The sequence below is a fragment of the Polypterus senegalus genome, chromosome 13 (assembly GCF_016835505.1).
Source record: "Polypterus senegalus isolate Bchr_013 chromosome 13, ASM1683550v1, whole genome shotgun sequence".
NCBI lineage: Eukaryota > Metazoa > Chordata > Cladistia > Polypteriformes > Polypteridae > Polypterus > Polypterus senegalus.
In genome coordinates this window covers 154,572,665-154,589,289 of record NC_053166.1, presented here as the reverse complement: position 1 = coordinate 154,589,289, position 16,625 = coordinate 154,572,665, and the positions used below count along the sequence as shown (strand labels likewise).

General features: G+C 45.3%; 1 protein-coding gene across 1 annotated transcript in view; it reads right to left on the bottom strand.

Moving 5' to 3' along the window:
• The window catches only part of baiap2l1a (BAR/IMD domain containing adaptor protein 2 like 1a), a 75,346-nt gene extending 58,851 nt beyond the window's left edge, over window positions 1–16,495 (bottom strand). Inside the window, exons 1-2 of the mRNA XM_039773930.1 lie at window positions 16,279–16,495; window positions 596–671 (exon numbers count right to left, since the gene is read on the bottom strand). Coding sequence (XP_039629864.1) covers window positions 596–671; window positions 16,279–16,329 — 127 coding nt within the window. The 5' untranslated portion in view covers window positions 16,330–16,495. The remainder of the gene's footprint in view (window positions 1–595; window positions 672–16,278) is intronic.
• Between the last annotated feature and the right edge of the window lie 130 nt (window positions 16,496–16,625).

Here is a 16,625-nt window from a genome sequence, read left to right as displayed (position 1 = left end):
AAGGTCCCCCTTTAAACAGTTTCCTGCTGCGCTACGTTTCAAACGTTGTGTAGGCTATTTAAACCGGTGTTACAGTATAACAAAAAATGTATATCATAACAAAAATAAAAAAGGGTTTTCGGTATGAACCGGTATACCTCCCGGCACTACCTTACCCAGGTCTTAACAGGTTAATAAAACGTGAGTGATTCCCGTTCATGCGAGTGTAAAGTCCTTTCAGGGTTGCCAGTCCCTGGTGGGAACGGTGCAGCCCTTCCAATGGGGAAAACTGAGAGCAGGTTTGGTCTCGGGTATTGTTGGGTGTTCAGGTTTAGCCGTTGCAGTGGTAGAAGACAGGACTGGTGCCTACTGTATGTTAAGGAGTCCAGAGGTAAGGGATTTAGGCATTACTATGATTAAACTGTCACCAATGAAAAAGAACCTTAGCAGGCTAAACTGCCTTTCACAATGAAACAGATAAGAAGGGAGAGCCACAGCGCCAACAGGAGTGCCCTCACCCACGGGTGGCAATTATGGTTCTGAGGGGTCAGTAGAGAATGCTGCTAATTACTCCTCTTGAAAACTTGCAGGAGAAACGAAAAAGACAGGAGCTCACCTGAGACGGCTTTCTCGTAGCTTTTGCCCAAGTTGATGAGGTTCCGTAAGCCGGGATTGAACTGTTCCATGACATTCTGTGGGAAGAGAACTCAGAGTGAGGAAAGGGCATAGGCTGGGAGTATGGGTACAGTTTATTAAAGGGTATACCATTCCCCAGGGACAACCTGATTGGGATAGCAGGGAAGTGCCAACCTGCATGATGGCGATATACTCGTAAATGGCAATAAGATGTGAATAAATGACATGTGAGAGGTACCCTGGTAAACATTGTCTGAGCAGTGCCACCCAGTGCCATGCTAAAGGTAACTTTGACAAAGCAAATAACTGAAACAACATGAATACAAATGATAAGACAACTAGGCAAGTCAAGCAGGGACTGATTATAAAGAAGGAGTCTGGGTACCACTGGGGACAACAGAGCGGTGCCAGCCTGCTGATGTCAAGGCATTAAAATTAAAATTAACAAATAAAATAAGAGTTCTGACAGCAAGACAAACAAATGAGGTACTGCAAGGGGACAATGTGAATAAATAAATGAGTGCCCAGTAAACACTGACTGAGGCAGCTGGGCCAGGAGTGAAGTGCCAACCAGCGCGACAGGACAAATGGCTGAAATAACTGGAGGTACGAGTAAAAGTCAACTAAATAAGACAATACGGCGCTCTCTTTGAAGTGAGTCAGTAAATTCTGAGGGGCACCCACTAAACACCGTGTAAGGTAGCTGTGCCAACTAGAACAAAAAGCCAAAAATGAGTGAAATAACAGGGGGTGCGAGTGTCAGACGACTAAATAAAACAATAAGGCACTCTTTTTGACATAAGTGAGGGGCACCAAATATATGACGGCTTAGGTACTTCTGATGAAAGTAAAAAGGTGGCAGGCAGCAAGATACCAAGGCATTGGCACTCATATATGGATTCTGACTATAAAGTAAACACTAAGAAAATATGTGTCAGCAGAGAAGTGCCAACCTGCCTGCCAAAACAAATGACGGAAATAACAGGGTACTGATTATGAAGTAAGTGAGCAACTTGTGAGGGGGCAACTAACATTAAAACCAAAATGAGTGAAATAGCAGGAGGAGCGAGTGGAAAACAACATAATAAGGTGGTCTCTTTGAGGTCAGTGAGTTACTTGTGAGGGGCATGAATTTACCATGACTTAGGCACTCATGAGGAGGTGCCAGCCAGCAATATGCTGAGGTATGGACACTCAAATGAGGAAATACGGCTTCAGACTGCCCACTAAACATTAAGGCAGAAGTGTTAGCAGAGAAGTGCCAACCTGCCTGCCAAGACAAATGACTGAAATAACAGGGTGCTGTTTATAAAGTGAGAAAATTGCAAGGGGATCCCACTAAACACTCAGTAAGGTAGCTGTGAAGGGAGAGAAGTGCCAACCAGCGTGACAAGACATATGGCAGAAATAACAGAGGGAATGAGTATAAGCCCACTAAATAAGATAATGAAGCGCTCTCTTTTAAGTACATAAAAAACATGTAAGGGGGCACCCGCGCCAGCAGAGATGTGCCAACCAGTGTGACAAGACAAATGGCTGAAATAACGAGGAGCAAGTAAGAGAAACAAACGAGACAACAGGGCACTGTTTAGGAAGTAAGTGAGTAACCTGTGAGGGGGTACCCGTTAAACACTGTTTGTGCCAACGGGGAAGTGGCAACCAGCATGAAAAGCCAAATGAGTGAAATAAGAAGGGGAGTGAGGGTAAGACAACAAAATAAAGTGTTCTCACTTTGTAGCCAGTAAGGAGCACCTAATATATGATGACACAGGGACTTGTGAACAAAGTAGAGTGATGCCAGCCAGCATGATGGCAAGGCATGGGCACTCAAATGTCATAATATTGTTTCCGACTGTCCAGTAAACACTAACTAAGGCTGATGTGTCAGCAGAGAAGTGCCAACCTGCACACCAAGACAAATCACTGAACAACAGGCTGCTGCTTGTTGAAGTTAAGTGAGAAACCTGTGCGGGGCACCCACTAAATACTGACTGTGCCACCTGGCATGAAAAGTCAAGCATGTTGGCCAGTGAGTTTAAGAGAACATAAAGGGTGCTAATTATGTTTTTCAAATTTGGTTGCCCACTCGGGTAGTCTGGCTCAGGCACTGAGGACTGTTTGAAAAGGTAAACATCAATGCCAGCTCAATTGGAGGGGCTTAATTCCCTAAATGTGTGACTGATTGGGGACTTCCAGATGACCCAAAACCCGGTGCTTCTTACCCCGACTTGTACCCCTGGGGCAACAAATCTGCCCAACTCCTGAGTGATGTGGTTGGCATCTTGATTTGCCTCCCATGCACAAGCATGACTCATTTGCATATTTTCAAATGACGACTGGCGAGGACAGACGGTGACACATTTCTATTGCCTGGGGCAAGTTGTGCAATTGCAGACAATGCAGAGTTGCTTAGGCAAAGCAGGGATGAAAAGAGAATTGAAAAACAAATGGAAAACCGCGAGCCTGGCCTTCAGCTTTTAATTCATGAGACCACAACAGCGCCTATGACATTGTACATTAGGACTAACACCTGCACTTGGAAGCAGATTTGTCCCTCACTAAAGATAATGTGCCAGTCGGCTGGCAGGTGGCTTGGTGGACGGGTTGGAAGGACAGGACTGGGACTATCAGGGCCAATGAAATAAAACAAAAACACACACGAGAAGGGACAGCAAGTGAACTAAGCCACCACCAGGCTGCTTCTCTGCCCTTCTGACACCTTTCAAGCATCTCACCCAGGAAACTGGCAGGACCTCCCCACTGCTGCCTTTTCAGACATCTCGCCTGCAATCTGGCAGAAATCTGCAGGGTTTTCTGGTGGCAAATTCACAGTCCTCTCAACCCGGATACCCTCTTGATCCCCACATCCCCAGTGATAACCTCCTAGGTTGGCTACATCCTGCCACTTTGCCAAGGACACTGCCAGGCACTGCTGCACATGAAACTGGCAGTGTTTTCCCTGCTGCCGTTTCATCCTCACGCCCAGGACACCAGTAGTCCATCATACCTCATTCCTGGGATCTTGCCATTCACCTTGTCAATAAAAGTGGCAGAATTCTGCAGAGCTTCTCCCCTCCTCAGATCTCCACCCTTTCTCGTCAGGCCATTCAAGAAACCCCACCATGGCAGCCTTCACACCCTACATTTGCCCAGTTTTCCATTTCTGACAGCTTAATGACACAATCAATTAAAATATCTTGACTTTATATAGTGCCTTTCTCAGCTGGCACCACCATAAGGCAAAAAGAAATGAACCCCAAAGAAAAGCAAAACTATTATCTGAGCCAGTCCAAAACGTACTGCCTTCAAAGCTGACCAGTACCAGGACAGAGGCACACCCCCTGGTCCGGTCTTTAACAGAGAGTACCATCAAGATGGAAGTTCCTGTTAGTGGATGGCATTATAAAAGATGGACACTAGACTGGGCTGTAGTCCTTCAATTTGTGGATTCCAAGATGGCGGAAGCGGGTTATCTTTAAAGAACTTTACTTTATATAGTGCCTTTCTCAGTTAACACAATCATAAGCCACAAGCTAAATACATTGCAAGAAAAAAAAAAAGAGCTTGAGCTGGGCCAATCCACTACTGCCATTAAAGCCCACCAGTACAAGGACAGAGCAGCACGAGAGACAAGGGGCTGGTGTTAAGAGATTGAGCCACCCCAGAGTGGCCATCGGGATGGTAGTGACGGGATGAAAACGTGAAGTTGGACAGGAGGCTGGGCTGCACCCCTTCATCTAATGAATTATAAGATGGCTTGTTGGAAGGGGGTTCTTTAAAGAATTTTATTTTATACCATTGCCTCCAGACTGGGCAGCACCCCATCAACTAGTGGATTTCAAGATCTTTGGGGGAATTGGTTTTTAAATAGTTGTATTTTATTTTCTATAACACCTTTCTTAACCATCCATCCATTTTCCAACCCGCTGAATCCGAACACAGGGTCACGGGGGTCTGACGGAGCCAATCCCAGCCAACACAGGGCACAAGGCAGGAACCAATCCTGGGCAGGGTGCCAACCCACTGCAGGACACACACAAACACACCCACACACCAAGCACACACTAGGGCCAATTTAGAATCGCCAACCCACCTAACCTGCATGTCTTTGGATTGTGGGAGGAAACCGGAGCGCCCGGAGGAAACCCTTTCTTAACCAAACACATCCAAATAATAACAGAATGTGAGCTGAGCCAGTCCACAACTTGCTGCTGTTAAAGTCCACCAGCACCAGCACCAGGACAGGGCAAACCTCCATACCCTGGCATGGTCTTAATAGAGTATGCCACCCTAGAGTTGCCATTGGGAGGCCAGCTCCAGTGAGGGGATGATTTCATAAGGATGGGCAGAAGACCAGGCTGCGTCTTTGTATTCAATTGATTCCAAGATGGTGATGATGGTGGGGGTGATTTTAAAGAATTTATCTTATATGGCACCTTTTTCAGTCAACACCATCATTAGCCAAAAACATCCCAAAAAACCGAACTGGAGCTGGCTCAAGTCAATAAGTTACTGCCTTTAAAGCCCACTGGTACCAGGACAAGGCAAACCCACAAACCAAAGTTGGCCAAAAGACAGGCACCAGACTGGGCTGTACCTCTTCATTTAATGGATTTCAACATGGCAAAGATGGGGGGCTGACATTACAGAATTTCACTTTATATAGCACCTTCTGACCAGGCTGCACTTCTTTAACGAACAGATTCCAAGATGGGAGAGGGGATTTGTCTTGAAAGCATTAGAACCACCACACTGTGCCCCTCCAAGCAGTAGGGAATAAAAAAATTTTAATAAATGGCACAAACAAGAGGCCAGCGGCAGATAATCGGCTTCAAAGGTCAGAGGAGCTTGGAGTTGATTATTACCCTCCAGTGTCGGCATGTGCCCTCCCACTAAATCTCCTCCGCATTCCCACATTCCTCTTCTTCTAAGATTATGTGCATTGTTTCCTCCTGACTGAAATATTTGCTTCTCAATAGAAAAGGGGCACACACCCCAGGGCACAATTGACCACCTGAGGAGAATAGCAGTCGGGTTGAATTCGCAACTCAGCAAGTGTAGCGGGTCATTTCAGGTCTCTGGGCAGCCGACCGCCAGCCACTTAGTGAGGGAGTGTGGATGTGACGTGGCCGCCACACGCTCTCTGAAGAGCAGGAACAAAGCACCTGTGTGACACCACACCCATTCCTGTAACAGAAACTAACAACACCGCCGCTGCCGCGCCTGACAGGAGCAGTTCTCACTCTCTGCCAACAACAATCAGTCACACTCGCATATACACACACGCATGCACACGCGCACAGGCTAACTTCTCTTAGCAATTCATCCACATCGACATCCCCAATTCCTGAATCCTGAGCCTCAATAATGAGAAAGAAAAGATGGAGCAAAGGGAGTAAAAGGACTTAAGCTTTGTGATTGTTGGCCATCGCTGCCCAAGTCGGGAAGAGGAGAGGGGTTCCTCTCGACACTGCCACTGTGGTGGCTCAAGATGATCAGGGCACAATGATCACGTGCTTCCAGTTCCCCTTGACCCGCCTTATTGAAATCTCCTTAAACGGGAATCAGTCTCAATCGAGAAGAGCCAGCATGGTCTACCCCCTTACTTCCCTTTTTAAATGCAGAAGTGAAAGTCTCTCTAACTGAGAAAAGCTGGATGGCCTCCAGGAAAACATCCCAATTTGTGAAGATGAGAACAACTAAACAGCCGCTAAGTGAACATCTTCAGGAAGATGGTCGACCCCCCTAAGGACACTTGGAGAGGGTCCGACGCAAAGCAACAGCCAAAGAAAAAACTAATAGTGATTATTGTTCATGCCACGGGACAGGGTGACCTAGGGAGTGGTGGACTTTCTAAGATGGAAGATACCCATCTGTTCAGTATGGGACACCCACAAATATGAATGTCCACTTTGAAAATGTCTTCATTGACATGGTAGGCTTCATCAGACAGAAGAGCCCACTCCATATTAGAATGTCTTCATTGCAGTGGTGGATCTCATCTGATAGAAAGACACCCATCTGTTCAGTATGGGACACCCACAAATATGTGTATTGTTCTTCATCAGGCTTGTAACAGCCATTTAGTTAAATTACCCGATCTTCTTACTAATGTGGTGGTCGTCATAAGATTTGGGACGTTATTTGATGATACCTATGGGCAGCATTTGCTGATCCATCTACAAATATGGTAGCCCTCATTAGATGTGCAATACCTTTCTGTTCAAACTTGACTGGACTCATCTCAGGTGGGTCTGAATGTCCACTTTGAAAATGTCTTCATTGACATGGCGGGCTTCATCAGAAGAGCCTACTCCATATTAGAATGTCTTCATTACAATGGTGGAGCTCATCTGACAGAAAGAGACCCTAGTGTTCAGTTTTGGGAATTATTTAACTCAGTAACAGTTATTCCTACTGACCCTTGTCCTAATGTACGCACTACCGGACTTCTCCTCGGATCTTCGTGTATATCCCCTTTCAAGTATCTCATTTCAATATGGGACTCCCACAAATATTTGTATTGTTCTCCATCTGGCCTGTGATGGCCTTTCAGTTAAATTACCTGATCTCCTTACTAATGGGGTGCTCCTCATGAAACTTGGGACGATGTTTGAGGATACTAATAGGCAACATTTGCTGATCCATCTACAAATCTGGTAGCCCTCTTGAGATGTGGAATGCCTTTTTGTTCATACTTGATTGCACTTATCCCAGGTGGGCCTGAGTGTCCACTTTGACAATGTCTTCTTTAACATGGCGGGCCTTCATTAAATAGAATAGAACAGCCCACTCCATATTAGAATGTCTTCATTACAATGATGGATCTCATCTGATAGAAGACACCCAGTGTTCGGTTTTGGGGAATATACGTTAGTCCTACTGACCCTTGTTTTAATGTGATGACCTTCTGAACACAGTTAGGCCAACTTCTCCCCAGATGTTCATGTATATCCCCTTTCAAGTACCTCATTTCAATATGGGACTCCCACAGATACGTATTTGCATTGTTGTCCATCTGGCTTGTGATGGCCTTTTAGTTAAATTACCCGATCTTCTTACTAATATGGTGGCCCTCAAGAGACTTGGGATGACATTTGATAATACCTACAGCCAATATGAATTGATTCTTCTACAAATGTGGTGGCCTAGAGATGTGGGATGCCCTTCTGTCCAAACTTGATTGGATTCATTTGAGATGGCCTTGAATGTCCACTTTAAGAATTATTAACTTGGTAGGCCTTATCAGACAGAAGAGCTCCCCTCTATTTCATACTGGAGTGTTTGTAAAAGTTAATACCAGTTGATCCCTCTGATCCTTGTGCTTATGGGATGATTTTCTGTTCAAACTTGAGATGATACCTCACTAGGTGCCCCTTGATGTCTACTTAACTAACTTGGTGGGCCTCATTAGACCGAAGAAGCCCATGTTTTCAGTACTGGTGTAAATATAGATCAATATCAGGTGGCCCTGCTCAATTAGGTTTGTGACAGTCTTTCTGTCAAATTGCTTGATCTTCTTACTAATATGGTGGCCCTCATGGCTTGGGTTGATCTTTGGTGATACCTATGGTCAATATTAGTTGACTCTTCTACAAATTTGATGGCCGCCATGAGACTTGTGATGCTCATCTCTCCAAACTTGACAGGAATCCTCCACTTGTGGCCGTTAATGTCCACTTTGAGAACAGTCTTCACTAACATTGTGGGCTTTATCAGGCTGAGGATCCCCCTCTGTTCAATATTGGAGTATCTGTACAAGTCAATACCAGTTTATCCCTGTGTTGATGGGATGACTTCTGTTCAAAGTTGTGATGATACCACACTAGGTGGGCCTTAGAGGTCCCACTTCACTTAAATGGTGAGCCTCATAAGGCAGAAGAGACACACATTCTCAGTGCTGGACTACAGGTACATGCAGATCAGTAGCTACAGTACCCATGTACTAATGTGGTGGACCTCACCAGACATGTCCCAGTATTGGACAGGTGGTCAGCTCTTCATTAGTGGATCCTTCAGAGCATATTGACTAGTATTTTAAACCTCATCAGAGCTACGGTGAACCATTCTGTGTGGATTTCTCCTAACTCCATAAAGAAGTCTGAGCAAAATGAGATGGCAGTTATTGAGTGGTCTCTTTTCAGGGTTGCCCTGAGCTGGAGATGCCTCAAGATTTACCTGGTCCTCACTATTCCATTGTCATGATGTTCAGGTAACTGATTTGAGTGAAAGTTTGACCAAGGGACACGTGTATATGGAGAATCAGGAAATGAAGGAATGAAAAAGGTGAGGCGTAACAAGAGGTGAGGTTGGAGGCCACCAGGTAGATGAGAAAAACCCATTGATAGGTTGTAACAGAAAGACAAAATAATGAAGGGAAGATTCCTGGCTACCTAAAGTTCATTTCTCTAAATGACAAAATAATTTGTATTCCTAATTTAGATGTACCGCATCGCCATTCTTCAATACTGTCACATACTGTAAATGGTGTCAAATGTCACGATGCCATCAGAGCATGAAACTAGTGATGGATGTTATCATAAACAATATGGCCATCGCTATGAAAATCCATTCCAATACAGTGGTGCCCATGAAGGAAAACCACAACCAAATGGCAATGAAATGCCACAAATATTAAACACATCAATAAATAGGCAATACAACTGAAAAGGAAATAGTGCTATATATATATATATATATATAAAAATATATAGAGGGGGGCTGCTGCCAGACCCTAAATTCCCATTCCATCCCATCCTATGCAAGTGGTTATCCTCTTCTGCTAAACCTGTGCGAGAAGAAACCTCAAAGTCATCCTAATAAATGCCTCTTCATATTGATACTGACAATGTCACCTTGAATGCATTCCAATAAAGGCCACCATGCTGTGCCAATAAGAACGAGGACAGAAAAATTCATAAAACCTTTCGGTGCTGAAGCAGCACAGACAGTCCCCCCAAATTCATACTAATTATTGACACATCACATTGCTAGCAGGAGCCACCAAGTCATTGTGCCAAAAAAAAAATGTTATGAGCCTAGACCCCAAATGTATCCTAATAAATGCCACTGCATACTGATAGTGACACATTTGGCCTGAATAACTATCCACAATACTTAAAAAAAAAAAAAGAACTGGGACCAGACAGACAGACACAGGCCTCCAATATCATTCCAATAAATGCCACTATACAATGAAAATAAGAATCAGGACCCCAAATTCATCAAACTTATCAGTGTCCAGCAGTGACTTCAAATTCATACTAATAAGTGACACTAACAGTGGGAACAAGAATTACAAACCCATAGATCTCCTTTATCTCTAAACATCATAAGCACTGAAACCAATTTCACTGAATAAATGCCATTTCAAATCGATAGTGACAAAGTGACCTCATAAATCCCCATGAGCAGAGATCCCAAATTCAACCCAATAACTGCATAGCGTTAGTGACGAGTTCAGCCCAAATAAATATCACCAACAATAAAAAACAAAAGCAGGGACCTCAAGTGTACTCTTTGAAAGGTGCTGTATTGAAGGTGGTCTGCTGCCAGACCCTAAATCCTTACAACATCTTCAGCAGGTGGTTATCCACTTCTGCCAAAACTGTATGAGCAGAGAACCCACATTCATCCCAACAAATGTTACTTTGTATCGATAGTGACACAATAACCTCAAAATCATTCCAATGAAGGCCTCCACACTGACAATAAGAACAGTAAGAGTGAGGACAGAAAGATTCATAAAACATTTCCATGCCACAGCAGTGTCCCTAACAACCACACTAATAAGTGACACTCACTCCACCAAGAAATCCTGCAGCACTGTGAACTCAAATCCACACCAAGAAATTCTCTAGTGAGCAAACTGTGCAGCATGGGACCCCCAATACAGACTAACGTGAAAGAAAAAAAGATGGAGAACTCTGGAGTGCAACCTTCATTTGTCCAGTAGTGGACCCCAAATATTAGAAAACTGTAGGAACCCACCCTCAAGGGACCCGAGCACAAGATTACTTGGCGTTGCGTTTACAAGACACAGCTTTTGAGGCAATTGCCTTACTTTCAATACCAAGAGATGATCCTCCTCCTTCTCTTTCCCTACAATGAGTTTCTCTTCCTCTTCTGCCTCTGTCTTCTCCTACCTTCCTCTTCCTTCTCCCCCACATTCCTTCCTTTTTCACTGGTTCTTCCTCCCTCTACTCCTCTCTTCCTCCTGCTCCTACTCTTTGACCATTCCCTTTATTTCACCATCCTCTTCCTTCTCATCCCAGTTCCTCCTTCTTAGTCTTTTCCTTCTTTTTCTCCTCGTCATCCTCTTCCTCCTCCTTATCAGCCCACTTATTTTTCTCTTTCTACACCCCTTTTTGTTCTCCTACCTTCCTTTCCTTTCTCCCCTCTTCTTCCCCTCATTTACCTTCTCCTCTTCCTGTTGCTTTTTTCATTTTAACCTCTTCCACCTCCTCATTCTCCTTCTACCCTGTTTACTCTTTCTCCTAGCCCCTCATTCATATCCTTCCTCATTCCTCCTCCTTTTCAGTTCTCCATTTTCTTCTCCCCATCTTCATTTTCTCCCTCTGTCTGTATAGCCACTCCAATTTCTCCTGTCATTCCCTCTTCTTCTCTCTCCTTTTGTCCTTCTCGTCACTTCCTTTTCATCCTCCTGATCCTCTTGCCATTCTGCCCTCTTCCTCCTAGTCTGTCATTCTTATCCTCGCTCCCACCTATTTCTCCTCCTCTTCCTCCTCCTTTCCTGTTCTAATTTTTCTTCTTCCCTCCTGTTCTCACTCTCTCTCTGACTCTCTGCCCCATTTTCCTAGTCTCTCCGATTTCTCCTTATCATCCTCCTCTTTCTCCATCTTTCCTTCTCGTCTCTTTCTTCTCCCACTCCTCTTCTTGTTCCTCCTATCCTTTCTCCATTATATGTCTTGTAATGACCTAGAGAGGCCCCAACCATGAAAGTCCAAAAAATACTCAGAAAGCCCATTAGAGGGGAAAATAGATGGCAAGACAGAATCTTTAAAAACAAAATAATTAAAAACATTAAGAAAAAGCTCTGTTAGGCAGTAAAGCTCTGAAAGACACAAAAGGTACAGCCAGGAATTCCTGAAAAGTCAAGGCAACCCAAGGCAAACAAGACCTAATCACAAATCCAGCAAACAAGGTCAAAAACAGAAAGGTGAAAAATCTAGTCAATCAGAGAATCAGTGAAAAGCAAGATACACAGGAGAACTCACCACCACCATCATGAGCGTGTTCACAATGAACCACAAAGGACTATTGGTTGTCCCTGCCTTTATAGGGCTGATAAAATGGTGATGGACAGGTGGCTCTGCCTCTTGGGAAGCAACCCACAACACACAAATGAACACAACACAATACACATGGACATGAGGAAACGAAATAATCAACACTGTTAACACAGAAGATGAACAAAATAAACATGACAGCATTGGAACCCATGAGAGGTGGAAGAACTGTGGCTGAAACATGACAGGTTCCCCCCACTTCTCCCCATCATCCCCTCTCCTTTATGTTCTCCTGCTCTTCTTTTTTCTCATCTTCCTTTCATTCACCTCCTCCTCCTCCTGCTCCTTCTGTCCTCTTCCTCCTCCCCATCATTTTCCTCTTACCCCTTCTTCTTCTCATCCTCCACCTCCTATTCCTCTTTCTCCTAGTTCCCCCTTCTTATCCCCCCCCCCACTCTTTCTCCTCCCCTTCCTCCTCTTCTTCTTTTTCCGCCGACCCTCCTCTGCCTCTCTTCTCCCTACCACAGACAGTGTGTGACATCTGCTGTATTCACCGGGCACACCATGACGGCATGCAGATGTCTCTAAAGGTGCAGGTGACTTTTAGGTTTCCTGCTTGAACATTCCTGCTTCTCTGAAGCCGCAGCAAATGCCCAGAAATCCCCCAGCAAATATAAGTGGGCAGCTGTCAAGTAATCCATTGCGGCTTGAGCCGCTCCAAGGCAGATGTGTGCGGTGCAGTCTTCGGAGCCATTTAAAACTTGAACTTTTGTTCTCATTGCATGTCACACAATGGCTGATTACCTTGAGCACCCAGACACACTGACAGGCTGATATGCAGGTTTGTGTGTGTGTGTGTGTGTGTGTTTGCGACTCAGCCCTGTCTCCATTTGTGACCACCCAATTTAAAGGGGGTAATGGGGGCACAGCAGTTAATGCTACTGACTCAAAACTCCAGGAGATCTGGATTAAAATCCAAGAAGCCACGTCTATCTAATGTCTGCACATTGTACTTACGTAAGTGGACAGACTATTCTGTGCTAACCGTTTCTTGCTGCAGTGATCCTCCTGATGTCCCTTTTGAAACTTTTGATCCTCTCTTTGTTTTTCTTATTCGCTGTTTAAAGATGCTCTTTTGCTACTTCCAACTTCTATCCCTGTTGGACTCTACCTCAGCACTTTTACCTGCCTTACTTGCTCCCATGGAGAGATGTTTCTCAGTCTTCCTATATCCCAGGCCTCCCTTACATTCATTTCTTTGCTCTCAGGATACCTTTTCTAATTTTATGTCATTCCAGTGTATTTCTTACCCCAGCCCTCTTTGCTCTGGACCCCTCAAATTCCTCTCTGACTGAGAGCTTCTGTTCCTCAGTCCTCCTTTAATCTGAGGCTCCTTTCAATATTAGTTTCTATGACTTCCTACCGCCTCCATGCTGGGACGCTTGCCACCCTCAGTCAACCTCTTAACTTCCTTTTTTTTTTCTAATCTCAGACCTACTTTGTCCTTATTTCTCTGATTCAGAGCTTCTTCCCCTTGCTCCTCGTCTAACCTGAAGATCATTTCAGCATTAGCTTCTTTGACATCAAGGTATTTGATCTGCTTCATGTTCGACCCATGCCAGGGCATTTTGCTCCCCTCATTCTTCCACTTGCACATCAGACCTCCTCTCCCCTAAAGCACGTCTCTGATTCAGAGCTTTAATCCAGGGGTCATTTCTATATTAGTTTCTCTGACCTCAAGATCTTTCATCTGCTTGTGGTTCCCTCCAGGCTAGGACACTTTGGCCTCTCAATTCTCCCTCTATCCACCTTATGCCATCTTAGACCTTCTCTGCCCTGAAGCACTTCTCAGGTTCAGAGCTTCAGTTCCTCTGTCATCCTCTAACTTGTGGCTCATTTCCATATTAGTTCCTGTGAACTCTTACTGCCTCCATGCTATTCCTCTTTCCACCTCAGACCCCTTCTGAGGCTACATCAGTTCTCTAATCCAAGACCTCTCTTTCTCAGACCTCCTCTGCCTTTAAGCACTTCTCTGATTGAGAGCTTTTTCTTCCTCAGACTGCCTCTCTTTTATACCATCTCCCACCCCCAGGTGCCTTTTCTGCATCGTGTCATCCCACTGTGTCTCTCTCTCCCCCAGTCCTTTAACCATCTCTGATTCAGAGTTTCCTCAGTCCTCACTTTCCTGTCACAGACCACCTCAAACCTGAGCCTCACTGCTGTATCGGTAGATTGCCCTCAAGGTCTCTCAATTGCCTTCATGCCAAGGCACTTTCTCCTCTCTGTCCTCCTCTTTCTTCCAAGTCTCTGATCCCTGACGATTGTTTTTTTTTTTTCCTCTTTCTGATGTGGCTTTCTCATTTTCTTATTCTTTTGCCAGCTTCACTTTCTTAAAATTGACACCCTCAGGACTCCTCTTTCTTCACTTTTCAGTCTCCAGTCTCTTTAAACCTGAGCCCCACTTCTGTATTCCTTTTATTCCTTAAAGATCTCTTATCTGCCTCCATGCCAAGAAATATTCTGCCTCAGTCCACCTCTTTCTCCTCAGTCAATAAATAACAATAATAATACATTTTATTTATACGCCATATTTCCAATGCTCAAAGGTCTTCCATTTTCTTAGTCTCTTGTCTGCCTCTTTTTCTCAATTTTGACACGTTTTTCTCCCTCAGTCCTCCACTTTCCTCACGTTTCTGCCTCTGTCCTGCTCTAACCCGAGACTCACTTCTGTATCAGTTTGTTTGAACTCAAGGTCCCCCATTTGCCTTCACGCCAAGACACTTTCTCACCTCGGGACTCCTCTTTCCTTTTCAGCCTCAATGTCTCTCTCTCTCTCTCTCTCTCTCCACCCTGAGACTTTTCCTGATGTGATTCTCCATTCTCCGTAGTCTGCTGCCTGCCTCTCTTGTTCTTTCCTCCCTTTTATGCCTCTGACTTATCGGTATCGGTTGTTTACCCCCAAAGTCTCTCATCTACCTGCACGCCAAGACACTTTCTCCCCTCGGTCCTCCTGTTTCTTCTAAGTCAAGCTCTCTGATCCCCCTGTCTCTTTTGTTTCTGATGTGGCTCATTCTTCTCCTTAGTCATCTGCCTACAACTCTTGTTCGATTTTCTTCCCTCTGTCCTCCTCACTTTTGTGGCTTTGACTTCCTCATTCTCCCTCAGTCCACCTCTTTCTAACACGTCAAGCTCTTGGATTCCACATAACTTTTTTTTATTTTTCTGATGTGGCTCTCCCATTTTCTTCAGTCTCTTGCCTGCCTCTTTTTCAATTTTTGAGAAATTTTAATCACTTTGTCCTTCTCAAACCCGAGCCTCACTTCTGTATCACTTTTTTACCTGGAAAGATCTCTCATCTGCCTCCACACCAAGACACTTTCTCACCTCAGGACTCCTCTTTACTTTTCAACCTCAGTCCCGCTCTCTCCACCTTGTGACTTTTTCTGATGTGGCTCTCCAGTCTCCTTCCATAGTCCTCCTCCTTACTCACTTTTCTGCCTCTGACTGCCTGAAGCCCCGATTCACTTCTGTATCACTTTTTTCCAACCTCAAGATCTCTTATCTGCCTCCATGCCAAAACTCTTATCCTCAGTTCTCCTCTTTCCTCACTTTTCTGCCTCTGACCTCCTCAAACTCAAGGCTCACTTGTGTTTTGGTTTGTTTGTCCTCAAGACCTGTCATCTGCCTTCATGTCAAGACACTTTTCTCACTTCAGGTCTGCTCTTTCATTTTCGGCCTTCTCTCTGCCCTCTGGCTTTTGTCCGCCCGCCCCTCTTTCTCTATTTTGACATGTTTTCTTTCCCCACTTTTCTGCCTCTGACCTCCTCAAATCCAAGCCTCACTTCTTTATCCCATTTTTTCCCTCAAGATCTCTTATTTGCCTCCATGCCCAGATACTTTTTTCCCCTGTCCTTCTCTATCTCCCAATTAAAACTCTCTGATACCCCATAACTTTTCTTTTTCGTGCACATTTTCCTTGTCCTTTAACTCCAGTCGACAGTCCAGTTCCCTGGTTTCAAGACATTTCCCCATTCTTGTGTATTCTCCTCTCTATTTCACTTTCTCTTTTTCGTGTAGTTCTCTCGTTCAGTCGCTTCTCTGCCTCTGATCGGCTCAGATTTAGCCTTTCTCTTTGCGGTGACACCCTTGCCTGCCTGCCTGCCTTCCTTCCAACTCTCCTGTCCTGACCCTTTCTTTTCGCCAGTTTCTCTTTCTTGGATGTCTTATTCTTCTCTGCCTAACTCAGCTCACCTATGCCCCTCATTCGCTCTCCTTCTTCTTCCCTGTTCCTTTAGCGCGGACCGTTTACGCCAGGTCGTGAGTCCCAAGCCTCCGAGGACAGCAACCCAGCAGGCGCGTCTCCCGCTGAAGTGGCCGCTCCACTCCGGTTTGGCCGAAGCCGTTTCTCTCTTACCTTGTACGTGTTCTCGGTGAGTTTGGTCACATCCTCCGGGACGGTCGACATGATGGCTCCACGACCTCCCCCGTAAAATCTCTGCCAACGCGAAACTGTCGATCAGTCGGGGCAGCCGATCTCCGTGTAAATCCGGCTGCTGCAAGCCAAGCGGGCCCGCTGTCAAAACTTCCCACGGACTGTCCGGGGCAGGAGAGGTGGGGCTGCCGCGTCACTCGACCACCGGGAGAAGGCGGAACCTGCGATGTCACGTGACCGGCGCACCTGTGAGCGGCACTCCTCGGTCACGTGACGCGTGCACCTGCCATCAAGCGGTGCGCCTGCGTCAAAAGGGGTCAACGAGGAGG